Source organism: Crinia signifera, chromosome 8 (genome assembly GCF_055691185.1).
Source record: "Crinia signifera chromosome 8, ASM5569118v1, whole genome shotgun sequence".
Classification (NCBI taxonomy): Eukaryota; Metazoa; Chordata; class Amphibia; order Anura; family Myobatrachidae; genus Crinia; species Crinia signifera.
In genome coordinates, this window is record NC_139224.1 from 51,856,629 (window position 1) to 51,876,532 (window position 19,904).

The 19,904-nt window shown below is 44.1% G+C and overlaps 1 protein-coding gene across 3 annotated transcripts in view; it reads left to right on the plus strand.

Annotated features, from left to right (window-relative positions):
- LOC146026037 (cytohesin-4-like) overlaps positions 1-19,904 on the plus strand; it is an 80,589-nt gene that overhangs the window by 19,717 nt on the left and 40,968 nt on the right. For all 3 annotated transcript variants that reach the window (XM_083156359.1, XM_083156358.1, XM_083156360.1), the window contains 5 exons: positions 1,146-1,210; positions 1,291-1,357; positions 8,588-8,706; positions 11,356-11,436; positions 15,094-15,206. In XM_083156359.1, the coding sequence (XP_083012485.1) occupies positions 1,146-1,210; positions 1,291-1,357; positions 8,588-8,706; positions 11,356-11,436; positions 15,094-15,206 (445 nt within the window). The remainder of the gene's footprint in view (positions 1-1,145; positions 1,211-1,290; positions 1,358-8,587; positions 8,707-11,355; positions 11,437-15,093; positions 15,207-19,904) is intronic.

Sequence of the window (19,904 nt, forward strand, 5' to 3'; positions counted from 1 at the left end):
CATTTATCTGCCTACAAGGTTTGATTAATCCCCCCCCCCTTCATGTGTCTAACTTCATATTTGTACTTGCTTCACAAAAAATAGAGATAAATGAATTTCTCTGTTGAAATAAAATACAATACAGTATACTGTAATTAGATGATGTAATATCTCTTAACAAAAGGATAATGTCTTAATAATGATTTACAGTATATACAGTACCATAATTTGACTTTTTGAATCTTACTTCCAGTAATTGTCTTTAAATGTGTGTGGTCAATCATGATAAAAGTAGCAATATACATTAAAATTACAGTAAATTAGCAAGAGAGTCCATAAATATTAGTTTAGGAATAACCTTGTAAAGCAGATATATTGATTGATGGATCTATAAATGTTTAGATTGTTGGTGGAACTAAGTATAAGGCAAAGCCTTTTAAATTATTACGACCTTAGATCTACATCTGAGATTGCTGAAATTGTGCTGTGACACAGAACTCGCAACTGATTACGTATACACCGATAGTGTCACTAAAGGCCTATATACACTGGGCGACTTTGAGCTGAAAGCCGCTCAAAACAAAAGGTTTGAGCGGCTTTCAGCTCAAAGCCGCCCAGTGTGTATACCTCAGCAATGAACGGTGAGCGCTGCTGCCCGCTCCCGCATCATCGCCGGGAAAGCCGCTCTTCTGCTTGTAATACCAGCAGATGAGTGGCTTTGAGGACAGCTTTGCATAGCTCTGCGCTATGCAAAGCCATCCTCCCCTCTGAGGGGGAAAGCCGCTCAGTGTGTATGCACTGAGCAGCTTTCCCAGCAGTGGTGATTGTCCTCATCGCTGTCCATACACACTGGGCATAGTCGCCCAGTGTGTATGGACCTTTACTAACCCTGTACATACTAAGGTGGCCCTACATGTACAGTTTTGTTGTCAGATCTCGCTGGTTCGACCAAAAACATGGTATTAACAGAATTACATTTTATCGGTTTTCCAGTGTTTCGAAGCAAATGGTCAACTGTCATTTGTTCTCATCCATTCAGTCAGCTTGGACAATAAATCTGTAGATGTATGATCCTTCCAATCTCTACCTCCTTCCACCAGCTTTCATTTTCCAGCCTTCTCCACTGTCTACTCTCTCTACAATTCCTCTGTGGTTTTTACTCACAGAACTTACAGAATGAAATAACGGAAATAGTGTCGGAAATAGATGATTTTGAGCGACTGGAGATAAGGTGAGTGAATCTCATTGCGTGACCTGCGTGTAAGTGGTGCGGTATATAACATTATTACAACTGTTTGCTTTGTCTTGTAGCCGTAAAATAGAGAGGGAGAATGAATTGCTCAGTGCTAACAGGAAATTTAACATGGACCCAGAAAAGGTGAGTGCAAAGCAACAGAGAATAATTGCTATATATCCTATGGTGGCTTACTTATATTCAATTCTAGAGCACAACAGAATAGGCTGCAGGCTGGTGCTGTATAGATAAATAGATAATGTTAATACATTTAGGGTAGTAAAACAAAAATGTTTGCTTGCCAATTTTCACACCTAGTTTGACAAAATCCCTTGGCACTCAAAGAGTTAATAGGAATCTTTATTATATAGCATAATATAATTAAACAGTAAAACATCTGGTAATGTCACCATATAATAAAAGGTTGTAAGATATCTGATTGATGAGTTATCTATAGTCATTATATTGTAATAATAAATATAGTTTCAGATTATGCTACAATACATGATGCTTATGGAGCCACTTTCTGCCACGGGAAGATTACCGGCATAGGGCTGGTGTATGTGGTCTGCTGTAATAACAACATTAACCCCTTCCCGACATATGACGTACATGTACGTCATATGACGGTTGCGGGGGAATCAAGCCAGCTCACGGAGTGAGCTGGCTTGAAAGAGAGCAGGTAATGGCTGTATATTACAGCCAGGTACCTGCTCTCACGGCCACGAGCGGCGAGTTCGCCGATCGTGGCCGTTTAACCCTTTAAGCACCGCGGGCAAAGCGCCCGCAGTGCTTTAATAGCTGATCGGAGGGGGGGCGCCCCCCTCCGGCGCCGATCGGGGCCCCCCGCGGCGAGATCGGAGGGTGCCGATCGGTTGCCATGGCAGCCAGGGGTCTAATGTAGACCCCTGTGCTGGCCATGTCAGCATTCCTATTACATCCTGCCTGAGGCAGGATGTAATAGGAAGTGCTGAAAATCACTATGTTCAGCCATAGAGCTCTATGGCTGAACCTAGTACAGGCGATCGCGCCCCCTAGTGGTCAAGTACACTAGGGGGCCTTGTAGTAAAAGTAAAAAAAAAAAAAAAAAATAAAGTAAAAAAAATAAAAATATTAAAAGTTCAAATCACCCCCTTTCCCCATTTCACAAAAAAAATAAAAAAATAAACATATTTGGTATCGCCGCGTTCCTAAAAGTCCGATCTATTAAAATATAACATTAGTTATCCCGCACGGTTAAAGGCGTAAACGGAAAAAAATTCCCAACGCCAAAACTACGTTTTTTGGTCGCATCGCCTACCCAAAAAAATGTAAATAAAAGAGATCAGAAAGTCGCACATATCCCATAATGGTATTAATTAAAAAGTACACTTCAGCCCGCAAAAAATGAGCCCTCACCCAGGTCCGTAGGTGGAAAAATAAAAAAGTTATAAGCCGCAGAACATGGCGACGCGACGCAAATTAGAAAAACCGTAAAATTTTCTATTTTTTTTTTTGTGGTAAAACGTAACGAAAACTATATAAGTTTGGTATCACCGGAATCGTAACGACCCATAGAATAAAGATAACCCATCATTTTAAACGAACTATGAACTCCAAAAAAAACGTAACCAGCGCAAAATTGTGGAATTGCGTTTTTTTTCCTTTTTACCCCACATTGAATTATTTCCTGATTCCCCAGAATATTTTACGGTATAGTAAATGGTACCATTAAAAAGTACAACTTGTCCCGCAAAAAAAAAGCCCTCATGTGTCTATATAGCCGGAAAATTAAAAAAGTTACGCTTATTTGAACGCGAGGAGTAAAAAAAAAAAACGCCCCGTCTGGAAGGGGTTAAAGCCCCATACACACTAGACGACTTTTTGAAAGATATTGCTCATTTTGGTCCTTCTGAGCAATACCTACAAAAAAATGGCTTAGTGTGTATGCTCAATATCGTTAATGATGCACGCTCCCACGCATCGTTAGAGACCCCCGTCGTCTAAACCTACAGTGCAATGGCCTTCAGGTTCAGCATGGTCCCGGTGACGTCACTGATGATATTGCTTACCTATATAGTTCAATATCGCTTGCCCAGGAGTTCAGAGGAAAACACTGACGATATCGTACATTGTTCATATCATCCAGTGCATGGGTGGCCAAACCGGTCCTCGAGATCTACCAACGGTCCATGTTTTCCAGATCACCTTGCCGGTGCACAGCTGTAGTCATTACTAACTGTCACATTTTCAAACCTGCTGCAGTCATTCCTACTATAGATCCACAAGTTGCCTGAAAAACATGTTGGTAGATCTTGAGGACAGGTTTGGCCACCCCTTGGAAGTATGTATGGGGCTTAAGAAAGTTATGGAGAAAATACTTTAGTGTAGACATCTGTCAAACAAAATGTAGGTAGGGATCAAAAGCTTTTACACCACAATCGTAATGCATTAGACCTGAGCATCCAAGAATCCCTGGTAATTAGTACCCGCCCTCTCTTGGCGCCACTGCTCCTATCTACCCATTCTTCTCTTTGATGTTCCTGGTTACCCATACCACTCTCAACCATTTTTTAAAAATGATTCTCAGTACATTATGGGCAAAGACAGCTCAGTTGCGGCAGGGACATTACAGTTATCACACAGGGGACATGAGGTTATACATAAGGTTACATGTGGCTGAGTGCACAGATCCCAGGCAGCCATTTGGGGCGCCAACTTCATGTAAGGGAAATCGGTGGTGGTGGTGGTGGTGGAGGGAGAGTCACTGAGGCCTAGGGAGAGACAGTGAGGCCTGGGGCTGGAGTTGGGCCCTACCCAGGCTGAGTTCCATGCCGCTGCTATAGTCTAATCATACCTCCTCCACAGCATAGAGGGCTCCCGCATCTGCGCTGATGCTGGGGGACAGCGACTGGGGCCTGAGGGCCTGATCTTCCTTTGTCACGGCCGGGAGCCACCTCCAGGTGCCGATGGGGGTCATCATGCCGGGGGGCCGAGCCTACGGCCGGGTCTAGAGCCTCTGGTGCCCCTGACGAAGACCGTAGTCGAAACGCGTTGGGCGTGGCTTATTCTTGCTGACGGAGTGACGTCCTGTCTTCCACCTGTGGTCCCGGTGCTCCCGATCGTGTGCGGCGAAGTCCTGAGGCTTGGTTCAAGGATCCCTGGGTCTGCGGCTGAGTGGCGGTGCTTTGGCACAATTCGAGGAGGTCCACCGAGATTAGGCTTCTACTAGGCTGGCAAGCATATTCATTTAAACTTTCAATGTACGTGAGCCTTATTGTGCAGTAAATTTGTCTTGAATTATATGCTCATGGTTGCGTCTCTTCTCTGGTTTTTTGCAAGTGTACTACTCGGATCTTGGTACGATCCTTTGGAAGAAGATTGCACACATTGACTGATACTGTGGACATATTTTCTTCTGAGGACTTTTGCGCTGGGTATCTTGTTTTCTTCATATATATATATATATATATATATATATATATATATATATACACGCATATGGCCGCACTCCCAATAAGCAGTCAAGACACAGGTCACTTGAAGTTACGTTTCGAGGTTTAATCACCTCTTCATCAGACTCAAATACATAGCATACAATACGTGATATTTATACTTACATATCCCCAAAGCACAACCCTCCGAGCGCGGGAGCAGGAGCCGGCGTCTTCCGCATCCGTCACCACTGAGCGTCGCACGACGTCACTGCGCTCAGGCGTAGAGGCGGTCCGACAAGCCGTCAGCTCCGTTACCAGGGAGATCTGTACACAAAACCCAACATAAACAAGCGATCACCAAAGTGAACATATACCATAGAAAAACTTTAAAAACAGCTGGCAAGCAGATAACTGAAGCAATTTACCCACGAGATATAACATTAAATAGCGAAATATGATAATGAGAAAAATATCATTATAATCATAGCGCATAGAAATTAGTATAATCACGCCATACAAGGAAAAACATAGCATAACATAAATCAGAGAGAACAGCGCAGGCCTAAATGCTCATTAAGACCCCGTGGGGACAGGGTACCCAGGCGGTGAATCCAGGCGGTTTCACACCGCAACAACTTTAGGGACCTGTCTCCACGTCTAATATTGGCCGGGATGTGGTCAATGAGTATAAAGCGGAGGGCAGCAACACCGTGGGACGCCTGCATAAAGTGGCGAGCCACCGGCTGGTCACTGGCCCCGCTTTCAATGGCAATTTTTATAGAATGTCGGTGAGTGGCCATGCGATCCTTAATGGTACGGTCAGTCTTACCGACATAACCGTATCCACAGGGACAGGTCAACAGGTAGACCACATACCGAGTGGTACATGTTAACCTGTGTTTGATAAAGTATTTCTTTCCTGAGAAAGGATGACAAAAGAATTGTGAGGCCGTCATGGATCTACAGGTGATGCACCCTAAGCACCTGTAACAGCCGTTCTTGCGGGCCAAAAAATTATCCGACTGGATCTGACTACTGGACACCCCCGAAATATCAGTATGGACCACCCAATCAAAGATATTGCTCAACATTTGATCCGGTGTCCTATAACACCTCTATAAGGACATTTGGGAACATGCTAGACAACGACATACAGCCACTATTGGCTCAACATCGATCAGGAAATCTTAGCGTTGCAGAATTCCAAGCCCTGCGTGATCTTTCATCATATAATGACATTGTCATACGCCCCGCAGACAAAGGCGGGGCAATAATCATACAGGACATTGAACAATACAAGAAGGAGATTGCACGCCAGTTGTCTGACTCTAATGTCTACTGCAAACTGCCGAAGGATCCAACTGACCTATACAGCAAGAAATTGCAGACCATCTTGTCTACAGCTGTGGCATCTGGCAGTATTGATTTGAAATTATCAGAGGCATTGCTCCCAAAAAATCCCGTTGTGGCTATTCTCTACACCCTCCCAAAAGTGCACAAGAGCCTGGTGGACCCTCCTGGTCGACCCATCATTTCGGCCAGGGGGTCGCTCTTCCAGGCTCTATCAGTGTACTTGGATGCACTAATTCAACCGTGTGTCATTAATGCTCCTGGACACATTAGGGACACCACTGCATTTCTTAACCTGCTGGCCGGTGTTGGTACAGTGCCATCAGGTAGTGTACTTGTGAGTCTGGACATTACCAGTCTATATACCATCATTCCCAACATTGATGGTTTGCATGCAGTGGATAAGTTGTTAAGGGGCAATCCCTATTACTGTGGTCCTCCAATAGAGCTTGTCTTGGAGTTACTGAATTTACTGTTGACGCATAACTACTTCATTTATGATGGAGAGTTCTACCTGCAGCTGGCGGGGTGTGCGATGGGGTCGAATGTGGCCCCATCATACGCCAACGCCTATATGCTGCAGGTGGAACGTGAAATATTTCTGGATGTCCCTGGCGTATGTGATCACATCATGGCATACGCCAGGTACATTGACGACCTGTTTTTTATTTGGTCTGGGCCTGTGTTGGAGCTTGAGAAACACCTTGAAGAGCATAATATGTCTGGCAGTCCGGTCAAGCTTACGCATTGTATACATCCCTCAAAGGTTAACTTTTTGGATGTGCAGGTATCGGTACATGAGGGTACCATCTCTACAGATCTATATACCAAAGCCACTGACCGCAACACCATACTTCATGCAGATAGTTTTCATCCAAAGTCGCTGAAGTATGGGTTGCCTTACTCACAGTTCTTACGTGTGAGGAGGATATGCAGCTCTGACCAGTCAGCCATTAGACAGATGGATAAGATGACACAGAAATTTGAGGAACGTGGCTATGAGAGGTCCTCAGTTCTGTCTGCCAGATCTAAAGCCATGTCTAAAACTAGAGGTGATCTTCTTGAAGCGAACCCCCGCAAGACCACTGGTGACCGCATGCCATGGGTCAACCATTATAACATCCAAAGTAATGAAATAAATAAAAAATCTAAAAAATGGTGGCCTATTGTCACCTCTGACCCAAAAATTGGCCTTTCTGATAAGAGGTTAATGCCATGTTACCAAAGGGGTCGCAATATCTTTGATTGGGTGGTCCATACTGATATTTCGGGGGTGTCCAGTAGTCAGATCCAGTCGGATAATTTTTTGGCCCGCAAGAACGGCTGTTACAGGTGCTTAGGGTGCATCACCTGTAGATCCATGACGGCCTCACAATTCTTTTGTCATCCTTTCTCAGGAAAGAAATACTTTATCAAACACAGGTTAACATGTACCACTCGGTATGTGGTCTACCTGTTGACCTGTCCCTGTGGATACGGTTATGTCGGTAAGACTGACCGTACCATTAAGGATCGCATGGCCACTCACCGACATTCTATAAAAATTGCCATTGAAAGCGGGGCCAGTGACCAGCCGGTGGCTCGCCACTTTATGCAGGCGTCCCACGGTGTTGCTGCCCTCCGCTTTATACTCATTGACCACATCCCGGCCAATATTAGACGTGGAGACAGGTCCCTAAAGTTGTTGCGGTGTGAAACCGCCTGGATTCACCGCCTGGGTACCCTGTCCCCACGGGGTCTTAATGAGCATTTAGGCCTGCGCTGTTTTCTCTGATTTATGTTATGCTATGTTTTTCCTTGTATGGCGTGATTATACTAATTTCTATGCGCTATGATTATAATGATATTTTTCTCATTATCATATTTCGCTATTTAATGTTATATCTCGTGGGTAAATTGCTTCAGTTATCTGCTTGCCAGCTGTTTTTAAAGTTTTTCTATGGTATATGTTCACTTTGGTGATCGCTTGTTTATGTTGGGTTTTGTGTACAGATCTCCCTGGTAACGGAGCTGACGGCTTGTCGGACCGCCTCTACGCCTGAGCGCAGTGACGTCGTGCGACGCTCAGTGGTGACGGATGCGGAAGACGCCGGCTCCTGCTCCCGCGCTCGGAGGGTTGTGCTTTGGGGATATGTAAGTATAAATATCACGTATTGTATGCTATGTATTTGAGTCTGATGAAGAGGTGATTAAACCTCGAAACGTAACTTCAAGTGACCTGTGTCTTGACTGCTTATTGGGAGTGCGGCCATATGCGTGTATTTGAGTGATCCCACATCGTGGCTTCTCTGGACCGGCACCCTTACAGATATACTTTTGACGGAGTTGCTGCTTCAAACCAAGCCACTATATATATATATATATATATATATATATATGAGGAAGCGGCACTCGTCAGTCTTTACAACAGATTCTTTATTGTTTCGGAAACAAAACGCTTCCTCCGTATATGATATGGAATTGTCTTATTGTTCATACAAAGCACCGGAGCATTCAACATTCATGTAAAGATACGAGTGCTGGATATCTGAATATATATAGAGTATACATTATATATATAAATATCATATTGTTTGTCTAATCTGTAATTTTTGGTTGTGTATTTCAGGGAATTCAACTGCTGATCAACAAGAAGCTACTGGAAAACGATCCTGAACAAATTGCTAGTTTCCTATATCAGAGTTCAGGCCTTAGCAAGGCTGCCATTGGGGAGTACCTGGGACAGAGGTTAGAAGCCATATACAAAATCTTTTATGGTATATTTAAAATGCAGGGAAAGCATGGACACTGTATAAAATGGCTCACAAAATAAATGAGGTCTGGGCGCTTACACTCCCACAAGAATTATAAACAGCCGCCAATATAAAAATGCAGCACCCCAGTTGGCAACGCTGTATTACCACACTTTAATGAGGAACAAATGGAAATGGTAGTAAATATACCCAAGGATAAAATTGAAGAATGTCAAAATAAATGACAAAATATATTAAAAATGAACACATTATTATTAATAATAGTAATTATTATTGTATTAGAAATAGCATAAAACATATCAATACACAATTGATCTGATTCAGACCCGTTCGATCGGGTCCGAATTCGGCCCGTGTCCCATGGTTGTGGGTTTGCGCATGTCCAGGGCGGGCAGGGAGCTGCAGCAGGGGAACGCATCCCCATAAACACACTAGTCATTCTCTTGGGAACGCAGGAGTGTCGATGCCTGTGTGGGATGAGTGGCCGATGTCATATGACATCAGCGCCCGCCCCCTTTTCAGAGATCTGCGGCCGGAATGAAAATCAGTTTAGACTGGCTTTTATTACCGAAGGGTGTAGAAATCATTCGATGGTGTGCGACTATCGAATGATTTCTCTCCCATTCGGCCACATGCGAGGGAATGTGTTAGGGATGTGTTTGGATGTAGCCTAGCGATCAGGTCTGAATCAGGCCCAACATTACAAAATTCTTGTAGAGAAGATCTGGAGGCAGGTGGAGAAGAGCTTTGGCGAGGGAGGAGGTGGAGCAGCGGAAACGGTTGTTATCTCCGTCCTGTGACTACCCATAGTAACTAGATAGCGGCTGCACTGTGCAGAGCGACCCTGTACTTTGACTAGTGGGGGTTTGGAAGTACAAAATGGATTGTAATTGTACTGTCTTAAAAAATACATGCTTATGTGTTATTATATTTGGTTTGTGCCCTTGTAATGCTTTTGAAAAGTTTAATAAATCTAAAATATGTCATGGTACAAAGTGCAGTTCACCGCAATTTTTCTTTAGGAACTGAGGGCTAAACGCGCCGCTATAACAGTTCCTGCTTCGACTCATTAGCGAGGCGAAGCAGGAGGGGACACCGACAAGATGTATCAACATCTTGCTGGCCGAAGCGGGGGAGCAAAAACTCCCCCCTCCAGCGATGTTCCCTCCTGGAGACAGCGCATCAGTTAATATTAATGTGCTGTCTCCTTCCCCCCCAGCCAGCACACTGCACATGCGCGGGATCTCGCTACTCACGCGAGATCCTCAGCGCAGCTTAGAGCCAGCAGCAGGGACAGCGCTGTCCCTGCTGTGGGCATAGGGCATCGCTGCCTGCAGCTGTCGAAGTTGAAAGCTGCAGGTGGCGGAACGGTCAGCGATGCTGACCGTTCATAAATTAGGCAGGAGGCCGGCGCGCACTACGAAATACCGTAGCTGCGCTATGCCTTCTGCCCCACAGCGCCTCACGCTAGACCCCCGCTCAGCGGGTGTCATAGATCAGGGGAAGCTCTATCCCCTGCCACAATGCACAGGGATAGTGCATATTCCCCTGATCGACAGGTAATAAATCTACCCCTTAGGGTGGTAAGAAATCTCCAGGTTTTTTTTAAAGCGGCAATCATTTACACTGCAAAACCAGTTAGATTTTGCAGTGTAAATGATTGCCGCTTTAAAAAACCTGGAGATTTCTTACCAAATATCTTTCTGACTCTCTCATCCTATTAAATGTCAACCTTACTTTTCTTTACTATACAGTATATATTGATATTAGTTCTAATTTGCTCAAAAACTATGGGGTAAATATATTAAGATGGGGGTTCTTTTGAAGATGTGATTTTGCCCTTAGCAACCAATCAGATTATATCTCATTTCTTCTAGAAGGTGCTTAATAAATAAGTACATTCTGATTGGTTGCTCCCATTTTAGTAAATAAACCCCTGTGTTAAAAACAATGTTGGGTTTACACAAGCAAATACACCTATTGGCACCGATATCCACCTCCCAACCAGGCAAACTCCAGTAGTAATATGACCAGTGGGAGAACGAATATGCTTATTTCTAGCTACAGTAGAAAAAAAATAGATAAACGACATCGTCTCGCAACCCTTCCATGAGCCCTCTCCACAATGTAAAAATTGATGGGAGACCACTGAGATTCATGCACCTGAGGGATTTCAGAGCTGAAACCCTGTGACCACCTTTTTTTATTTGGATGCCATGTGTGTTGGGATCATGCATACAGTACCTGTGGTAATCCGAAATTGGGTGCTAGGACCACAAGGTTTCTAACCTCTTTAACCCTTGCTCACAACTGACTTCCAAGTCCACATAGGGGTAAATTATATTAGGAACTAAGGGCCTGATTCTGGTTCACTTGCTAAAGCAAACTCTCTCTTTAATGAGCTCAACCATGCTGATGTAACATGTGCAGAGTGAGTTAGATTTATGCAGCCTAGCAAACATGTCTGAATCAGGCCCTATTTAACAACATAATACCAGCATTTAAATAGGTCATAAAGATATAAATTGAATTTCATTTTTTTTTCTCACAGTATCTTCCTCTTGCTCTTATGGACACCAGCCTGTTTCCGTCCTCTCATATCACTTTTGTTCTTTCTCACCAGGGATTTGCTAAATATTCAGGTTCTACAAGCCTTTGTGAAATGCCAAGACCTCAAGAAACTTGGTCTCGTGGAGGCTCTCAGGTGAGAAATGTATATTGTATGTATCAGTATCAGAGCACCACAGCACGAGCACCCCACTAACTGTGAGGTGAGGACGCATGATCTCCTCATGTCACTGTCAGATGATGAAGAAGAGGAATTCAGTGAAAAGATTGAGCGATCACTGCATGCTACCTATTATTATACGGTAACTTTATCCAGGCAGCCTTGGAAACTGGCAACAGTTTAAATTTTAGTCTGAGGAAAACTTTGAGATAGTCTGTGTCAGAGCTCCGTACAGTGCTGCTTCATTGGTTTTCTATAAAAACCGCAATGCTAAAATGCCACTCCCAGCTAGACTTGTTATTTCTGCAGATTTCCTGTGGTTTCCTGTGGTGTCAACTATCCCTAAATACTTGATAACATATACAGTAGTGTCCACATACATCTGTCCAATGTGTACTATGTGTCGCATAATACACAACACGCGAGCTATGTGTGACTTGATAGCGCTAAGCGTCTGTGCGTGCAACTTTATTTTTTTACAGTACATTGCTAAATTATGCGAATAGGACACACAAGCAGCTTATGTTGATTAAAATGATATGCAGCAGGTGTTAATTCTGTGTGTGACTGTGGCTTAGGGTGACCAACTCATCCCTTTAATCCGGGACACATATTAATTACACAGGTTCTGTGGCAGTTCAAAAGCAGGTGAAAACCAGCCACAGAACCTGTGTAATTAATATGTGTCCCGGATTAAAGGGATGAGTTTGTCACCGTACTGTGGCTGTATCTGCAAATTAACTGCTGCAGTACTGTATGTTACTGAACATTGTATATGCAGATACAGCTTTGGTTGTATGTTTATCGGCGAGATGTACTAAGCCTTGAAAAGTGATAAATTGGAGAGTGATAAACCACCAGCCAATCAGCTCCTACCTGTCATTCTGCATTGCTCAGATCACTCAGCAACACCTCCCCGTGTGTAGTCCCCTTAAGTCTAAACGGGAGGTTTGGTAAACCCTACAGAGAAGATTTGGTTCCCATAGCAACCAATCAATCCTATCATTTTGAAGAATTTACTACATAGCAAGAAACTAATTGGTTGCTATGGGCAACCCCTCTACTTGCCCTTTGAAAGTTGTAACACATCTCATTATATGTTTTTGAAAGCCCTTTTTTCTGCCATTGGTATGTTAAGATAAGAATCTGGATGTATTTTTTTTTTTAAATGAAGGAAATATAAAGGAATGTGAACATGCAATGAGTATACAATGGCAAAATATTCTACGTGATATTATACAATATAAAACAAAATCATATTTTTCATTTTCTAATTCCATTAAAAGTACACTTTTCCATGCTTTTAATAAAACGTATGTACTATATACTGTATCTTTCAGTCATTCCTTAGCTCTTCACACAAGAGAATGCCCTGCTCTTTAATGTGGAGTGCAGTGGGGAAAATATATATATTCTAGAAAATGATATTTCTGTGGCCTTAACTAAGCCACTGTATACCCATCTTTTACTCAGCATGAGAAAATGACTGTATATTACAGATGATGGAATACAAAAAAAGGACAATTCTACAGAAAAAGGCAACATTTCCATTCCTCCACTTACTGTATCCGTATATAGAATATGTCATTGTATCTAAACTTTCTATAGGATAAGGTGTGTCATAATCAGTGCCAGATTAAGCCTTCAGGGGGCCCGGGGTACTTTAGACAGGGGGGCCCCCTTGTACTTGTCATTACTGGCCGCAAACTGCATGGGAGAATATTACACTGTCAAAACACAGAGTAAAGGCAGAATAAACTTGGTCAATCGGTAACTGCGGGGGAGATATATATATATATATATATATATATATATATACACACACACACATACATATACATACATACCACATGAAAAGCCTGTGTTTGTCCCTCTGCACTTTACTCTGTAGGAGACCTCACAGTCCTAGTGCTGCCTCTGATTAAAAACCCTCCCATGACTAAGCTGCTGCTGCTGTTCTCCATGGGCCTGAGAAGCATGTAATGAGCTCCACCAATCAGAGCTCAGCACAAACCTGAGAGGTTTGACACTTTGCCCTCTGGTGCAAAGTGTCACGGGACTTAGTCAACTCTCAGTAATGCACTGCACACTTGTGCAGTCAGTGTGCCTTGGCTCCCGATGTTCAGCACCATTAATCATTGTCACATTGGCAGATAGGTGAAGCTGCAGCACTACCCCACTCCCATGCACAAAACTTTTAGCTAAAAAAATAAAAATAAAATTATTTTGAAAAATACATGCCAACCACAGGGGGCCCCTAGCTAGAGGGGGGCCCAGGGGCACTGACCCCTTGTGCCTCCTTTATAATCCGGCCCTGGTCATAGGTGTAAATCACTTAAACCCTAAACTCTAACAAAAAAATAAAGACAATGAGACATCATTTTGGCAGCAAATTTTAGCTAATGTATTAATTGGCATTTACTGGAAAGCTTATGGTGGCAAAGAAAGGATGACCAGGATCGGCCAAATCTGCAATGCACAAGGAAACATAGCAGTCGGATACCTCCTTTAGTGCAACCGTAACCATAAACTTGTCAATGCAACCAAAGGTATTCACTCACCCTCCAACGTTACTACTCAACCATATGAGTGGTACAGCTAACTACCAGTCAAAGGCCCTTATTCTGATCGGTGCGGCCGGAGCCGATTATGCGGCCAGGACCGTGCGTGCGAAACCCCGCCTTCCATACGGATCGCCAACTCCGTTCGTATGCTGTAAGAAGCTGGCCGAACGGACCGCACGTATATTTTTCACGGAATACGCCTCCTACATCTAAGGGAACCTCCCCCATCATTCGATGGTCGCAGACCATCGAATGCAGAACCGAGTGGTCCACCAGCTCCCGCAACCTCAGACCACACGGACATTTCTCCGTGCAAAAGCAGGGATCTGGGCGGGCAGCTGACATCCGGCGATGTCACATGTCCGCCCCCTACACGTGCGTCACGGCCGCATTACCATACGTACGCCCAGCGTTTTCATGGGAACTCCCATGAAACGCGGGGCGTATGCATATGGTAATGAGCCCAAATAGCCCTTCACGCCCCTCTCCACCCCCTGTTCGGAGTGTTCACATATCATGTGGATTTCGCCATACGCCCCGCTCGCACATGCGCAGAGACGCCTCTGCACATGCGCAGACACAAAACATCGGCGGGCCGAACGCACGCGGATATATCCGCACCGATCAGAATAAGGGCCAAAGAGACCTTACCCTTTCACTCTGGACCTTAAATAAGCAATCTCCTCTACCTTACCCCCTAAACAGCTTTAGGCTACCATCTCGGTGATCAGCACTAAGCCAGCCCCCATCCTTGAGGTTTAAACTACATCTTTTCGCACTGTATCTAATTATTCGTTTTTTTTATTTATTTAAGGGCTATGTATACAGTATGTACATACACGTCTACAATAAGTCCTGCACAGTCATCAATCACACATCCCGCTTCTGTCTACTAGTACTAAGAATGGAGTTATATTGAAGAGGAGATGTTGATATGGGCAAACAATAAGAAAAAAAAGTAGGTTCTGATTGGTTGCCCATAGCAACATCCCATCCTCAAAGGAACTCCAATTTTAGTTAACAAACCCCTAATCTGAAATGACCTCTTTTTACTCCATGCCCTTTGCAGACGTTTCCTGGGAAGTTTTCGGTTACCAGGAGAAGCACAAAAGATTGACCGCATAATGGAGACTTTTTCAACGCATTATTGCCAGTGTAATCCAGACACCTTCAAGTCCACAGGTGATTCTAAACATATTATAATGTAAAGTATCTTTATTATTTATTTATTTATTTACAGTTTCTTATATTGTGCAGCATATTTCTTTGCGCTTTACATTTGGAAACAACAATGATAGAACAAAACTAGGGTAATAGACAGATAGGCAGGAAGGCCCAGCTCACCAGCTTGCAATCTATAAGGATTTAGGAATTGATACACAAGGATAGGTGTTATCTATTGCAGAATGGTCCACCAAAGGTTCTTGGTAGACTGTATAATATGGTTACATGGCAATGCTGACCAGAAAGAGGTGCAGTAAATAAAGACAACATATATGAGGAAATGAGTGGAATATATAGAGGGGATGTACTTGAGTAGCATAGCTCATAAAAGTTATGTTGGCGGTTCTGAAATATGATAAGGTGAGGGAATATTAGAAGGTTTGGAGAATACAGGAGAGTCTTATTGTGCGTGAGAGGGCATTCTGCACCGTGGGTGTCCTACAAAGTCCTGCAATCGTTAATGGGCTTGATTAATGAAAGACACTTATCTGGGGCACGATTCAACTTGAATCGCAAAGTTGCGAGTTTGGCCCCACTCTGATGTTTCAGGGATTGCTCATGGGGGTTATTCTGATTCACTCGGAAAGGCACAATCACTCTCTAATGGACAAAACCATATGCACTGCAGGGGGGCAGATGTAACATGTGCAGAGAGAGTTAGATTTGGGTGAATTATCTGGTTTCTGTGCCGGGTAAATACTGGCTGCTTTATTTTTACACTGCAATATAGATATCCTTTTGAAGTACAAACCCCACCCAAATCTAACTCTCTCTGCACACGTTACATCAGCCCCACCTGCAGTGCATATGGTTTTGTCCATTAGAGAGTGATTGTGCCTTTCCAAATGAATCAGAATAACCCCCTATATGCTGTTCTGCGCATGTGCAGCCCTTCTGTGTGATTGGCTTTGACGACTTGCATAGTCACTGAGCTGTTTGCAGTCGTCAATGGTGGGTACTGGACAGGCACATGGGGACAGCCAGCGTTTCCTGGATGTGCCCACAAAAACAGTGGGTGCACCCAGGGAAATGCTGGGCGTCCCCATGCAAACACAGGCAGGCCTCATGACATCAGCGCCCATCGCATCTGCGTCCCAGATGCTCGCAAATATAAGTCAGTCTAGGCTCAATCATTTGATGGTCTGCAACCACTGAATGATTGTTCACCCGTACACTCGCATGCAAATAGCTGTGTGAGAGTGCACATTCATTCACATGCAAATGCCGGCAAACGTACGGGTAAGGGGGCCGTACATTTGTACAGCCGGAAGGTAGCTTCTGATGGCTCAGTAAGCTGCAAATGTACACAGCTTACCTAGCCTTACTGATTCACCCCCTTATGCAGAGCGGAGATGTCAGGTTAAAAGTTATATTGAGAGATGTGCGGCTGAGCTATCTGTCAGGGTCAGTATTCTCCATGAGAATACTGTCTCTGACACCGGCAATTATAGATTCAAGCAGCCCGCTGTAGGGGCAAACCCTGGATTTTCACGGGGGGTTTCTGTCACACACACACACATTCATCTGTACATTCATACACATATAGCATGCATACACACTACAGACTCAAACACACATAGCATAAATGTGTTTCTGGTTACTCAGAACCCCCCCCCCCCTGTGTGCGCGCCTGCACTGGATATTAATAGTCGGAGCCTAAACATGGAGCGATGTATTGAGAACGCTCAGAAAATGCCCGGGGATCGCTATGTGTGTACAGTAGACACCATTAGGGTGGCATGGCAGTGTGTAACATTCTTCATATATTATCTGGAAGAAAACAATAGTAATGTTAGTCAGGAAAGATTGTTGGCTACAGTAGTAGTATTGGTACTTGTGTATTATCATGGCGCCCATCGCATCGCATCGCAATGGACCCAATTTCAGCCTTTTCCCGGGGCTGTGTATACAATTTTAATATCACGTCGCATCGCATGCCATTATAATGGCATGCGATGCGATGGATGCAATTTTCCATTGATTCCCATGTTAAATGGGCCCCCCAGACCCGATTTTTAATTGTATACCCACCCTGATGGGTTATGAGTATGTGAAATGCCCCCCCATTCTTAACGCCACCCCACTATCAACGCCAACCCGAAGCGTGGCGAGCGCAGCGAACCCGCGAGGCGGCGGTACGCGTCCTACGACCTTTTCATACCTCCACTATCCACGTCGGCGTGGAGTTGATTTTATATAGTGTGGCGAGCGCAGCGAGCCACCGAGCCCAAAGCGTGGCGAGCGCAGTGGGTTGGCGTTGATAGTGGGGTGGCATTAACAATGGGGGGGGGGGCATTTCACATACTCATGAGCCATGAGGGTGGGTATACAATTAAAAATCGGGTCTGGGGGTGCATTTAACATGGTCAGAAGCCATACAATTAAAAATCGGGTAAAATCTTGTACAATGCCCTGCGATGGAAATCGTGGGCGCCGTGATAATACACAAGTACCGTAGTATTCTTCAGTTATCGATAATGGAGCTACTGTACTGAAGCAATCTTTACCCAAAGTGTTGTACTATAAATTCACTTTCCCTGTGTGTACACTTAACCTACAGGGCGGGTATTCAATCCTTACTGATTTTTCAGAATTTAACATTTTATATTTACTTTGCCCAAATTTGACCTATTCAATCCAAGTACTGATTTATTGACTGTTGGAAAAATCAGCAACACATGGGTCAGCAAATTACTCGCTGATACGCGTGTTTTAATCAAAATCGCATTTGTTTTCAACTACTTTACGCATATACAGATTCGATTTTAAACAAAGTCAAACCTGCATCGGTGGAAAAGCGTCCGTCGCATTAAATAGGTATGGTCGGATATTTCGGGTAGCCAAAAAATTTGTAAAACATTGATAAGGCCAAGGAGTGAGAACAATTATACTTATACTGAATGGTCTAACATACACTACCCAAATTATTTAATTGTTATAATTTCAAGACCCAGTTTTGTATAAATGTGACCAACAATGTTTTAGATCATGCGCTAGTCTTCTTAATGGTGGTATAAACTACTCCACCTAAAACATCTGCAAATAACAGAACCATAGCTGTAGGTCTGGGAGTTGATGTTATTGACAGGAGGGGGTAATGGGATGGGGTTGTATCAAAGTGAGAGATAAAGTTTTGAGAGACAATGTGCCAACCAATAAGTTCCTAATTACTATTATTTAAACACGGGCTTTAACATGAAAGTTAGAAGCTGAATGGATCATCGTCAATGGTTCAGCCACTGCGGCATTCCCCACAAACAGTCTGGACACGTCTGCATTGTTCGCACCATGCCCCCCCTCCCCCAATGCCATGTCAATGTCCCAAATTACTGCATCAATTCCCGTTGCTATGCCAGCTCTTAGACTGGGGTCGTATTTAACAGAATATTTGAGCACGCATTCACCTAATTGTAATTTTTGCTAATCAGCAACTGAAGCTGAATTAGCCCCAATATACATATAATGAGTAGGCACCACACTGATATAATAAGAAAATGATGTATCATATATAATAGGTGCCTGCTTATGTAAAGAGGATATGCATTATGATGTAATGAGTAGGAGCACAGTGGCGTAGTGGGAATGCATGATAACATAAGTAGGCACCACACTGATAGTATAAGGGGATGCAGTATAATATAATCAGTAGGAAGACACTGGTACAGTATAATGAGGGGATGTAGGATTATATAATGAAAGGCACATAGACTGTCTCGCTGTCCCACCCACGGGCAGCAGTGTTCCGCAGTGAACCCCATGCGCAGAGCATCTATTTATGGAGACTGACGGACAGGGGTCATGGCCAGCAGCTCTCAGAATATTGGCCATGCCCCCATAATGATTACAGCGGAAGGCATGGCTCACGAAAGCCACATCCCCATGAAGTGATGCCCCTTTTGTGGTGAGGCCATGCTCATATTTAGGCTCCAGGTTCTGGGTTCATCGGCACAAATGTTGGGCAGTATGCATATGTAATGAGGATATGCAGGATGATGTAATAGGTACTGTAGGCACACATTGAGAATGCAGGATGATTTCATGAGTAGGTTGGCCAATCCCGGGACTGGGATTGGTGGGATCCTGGGATTTGGCCCCTAAATTGCCGGGATTTCAATCCCGGGATTGGAGTTTCCAATTCCAGGATTTCGGGATTAGACTGCACAAGCCCAGTCTAACGCCGGGCAGCGTCTGAGCACGTGCTAATGTTTGTGTTTGCTCAAATTAATTAAGGGGCTCTGCCCTGTGTTTGCTCAAATTAGCTAAGTGGCTCTACCTAACCAACCCGCTTGAGGTGATGCAGGGCAGGCAGGAACGAGTTTGGACATCTGGTCCGGACTAAAGGACCTGCCAACAATTTCTGATATGTCTACTGTCACTGCAATTGATGCTGTCACCATTGTATAATGGTGGAGGATTACATTGGTGACAGCATCCAAGTAGACATGTCAGTCTGTACAGGGCCGCTCTATCACTAGGCAGCTTTAGGCAACTGCCTAGGGCACCAGGATCTGGGGGGGGGGAGGCGCCACCAAGTCTGCCTATCAAAAGATCAAGGATGTCTGTGATGATCCTTGTTGTACTTAATGCAGGTGGTTGCTGTGGAACTTCTAATGCAGCCCACACACGCGCGGATGCCGGCGGTGCAATGCTGTACGA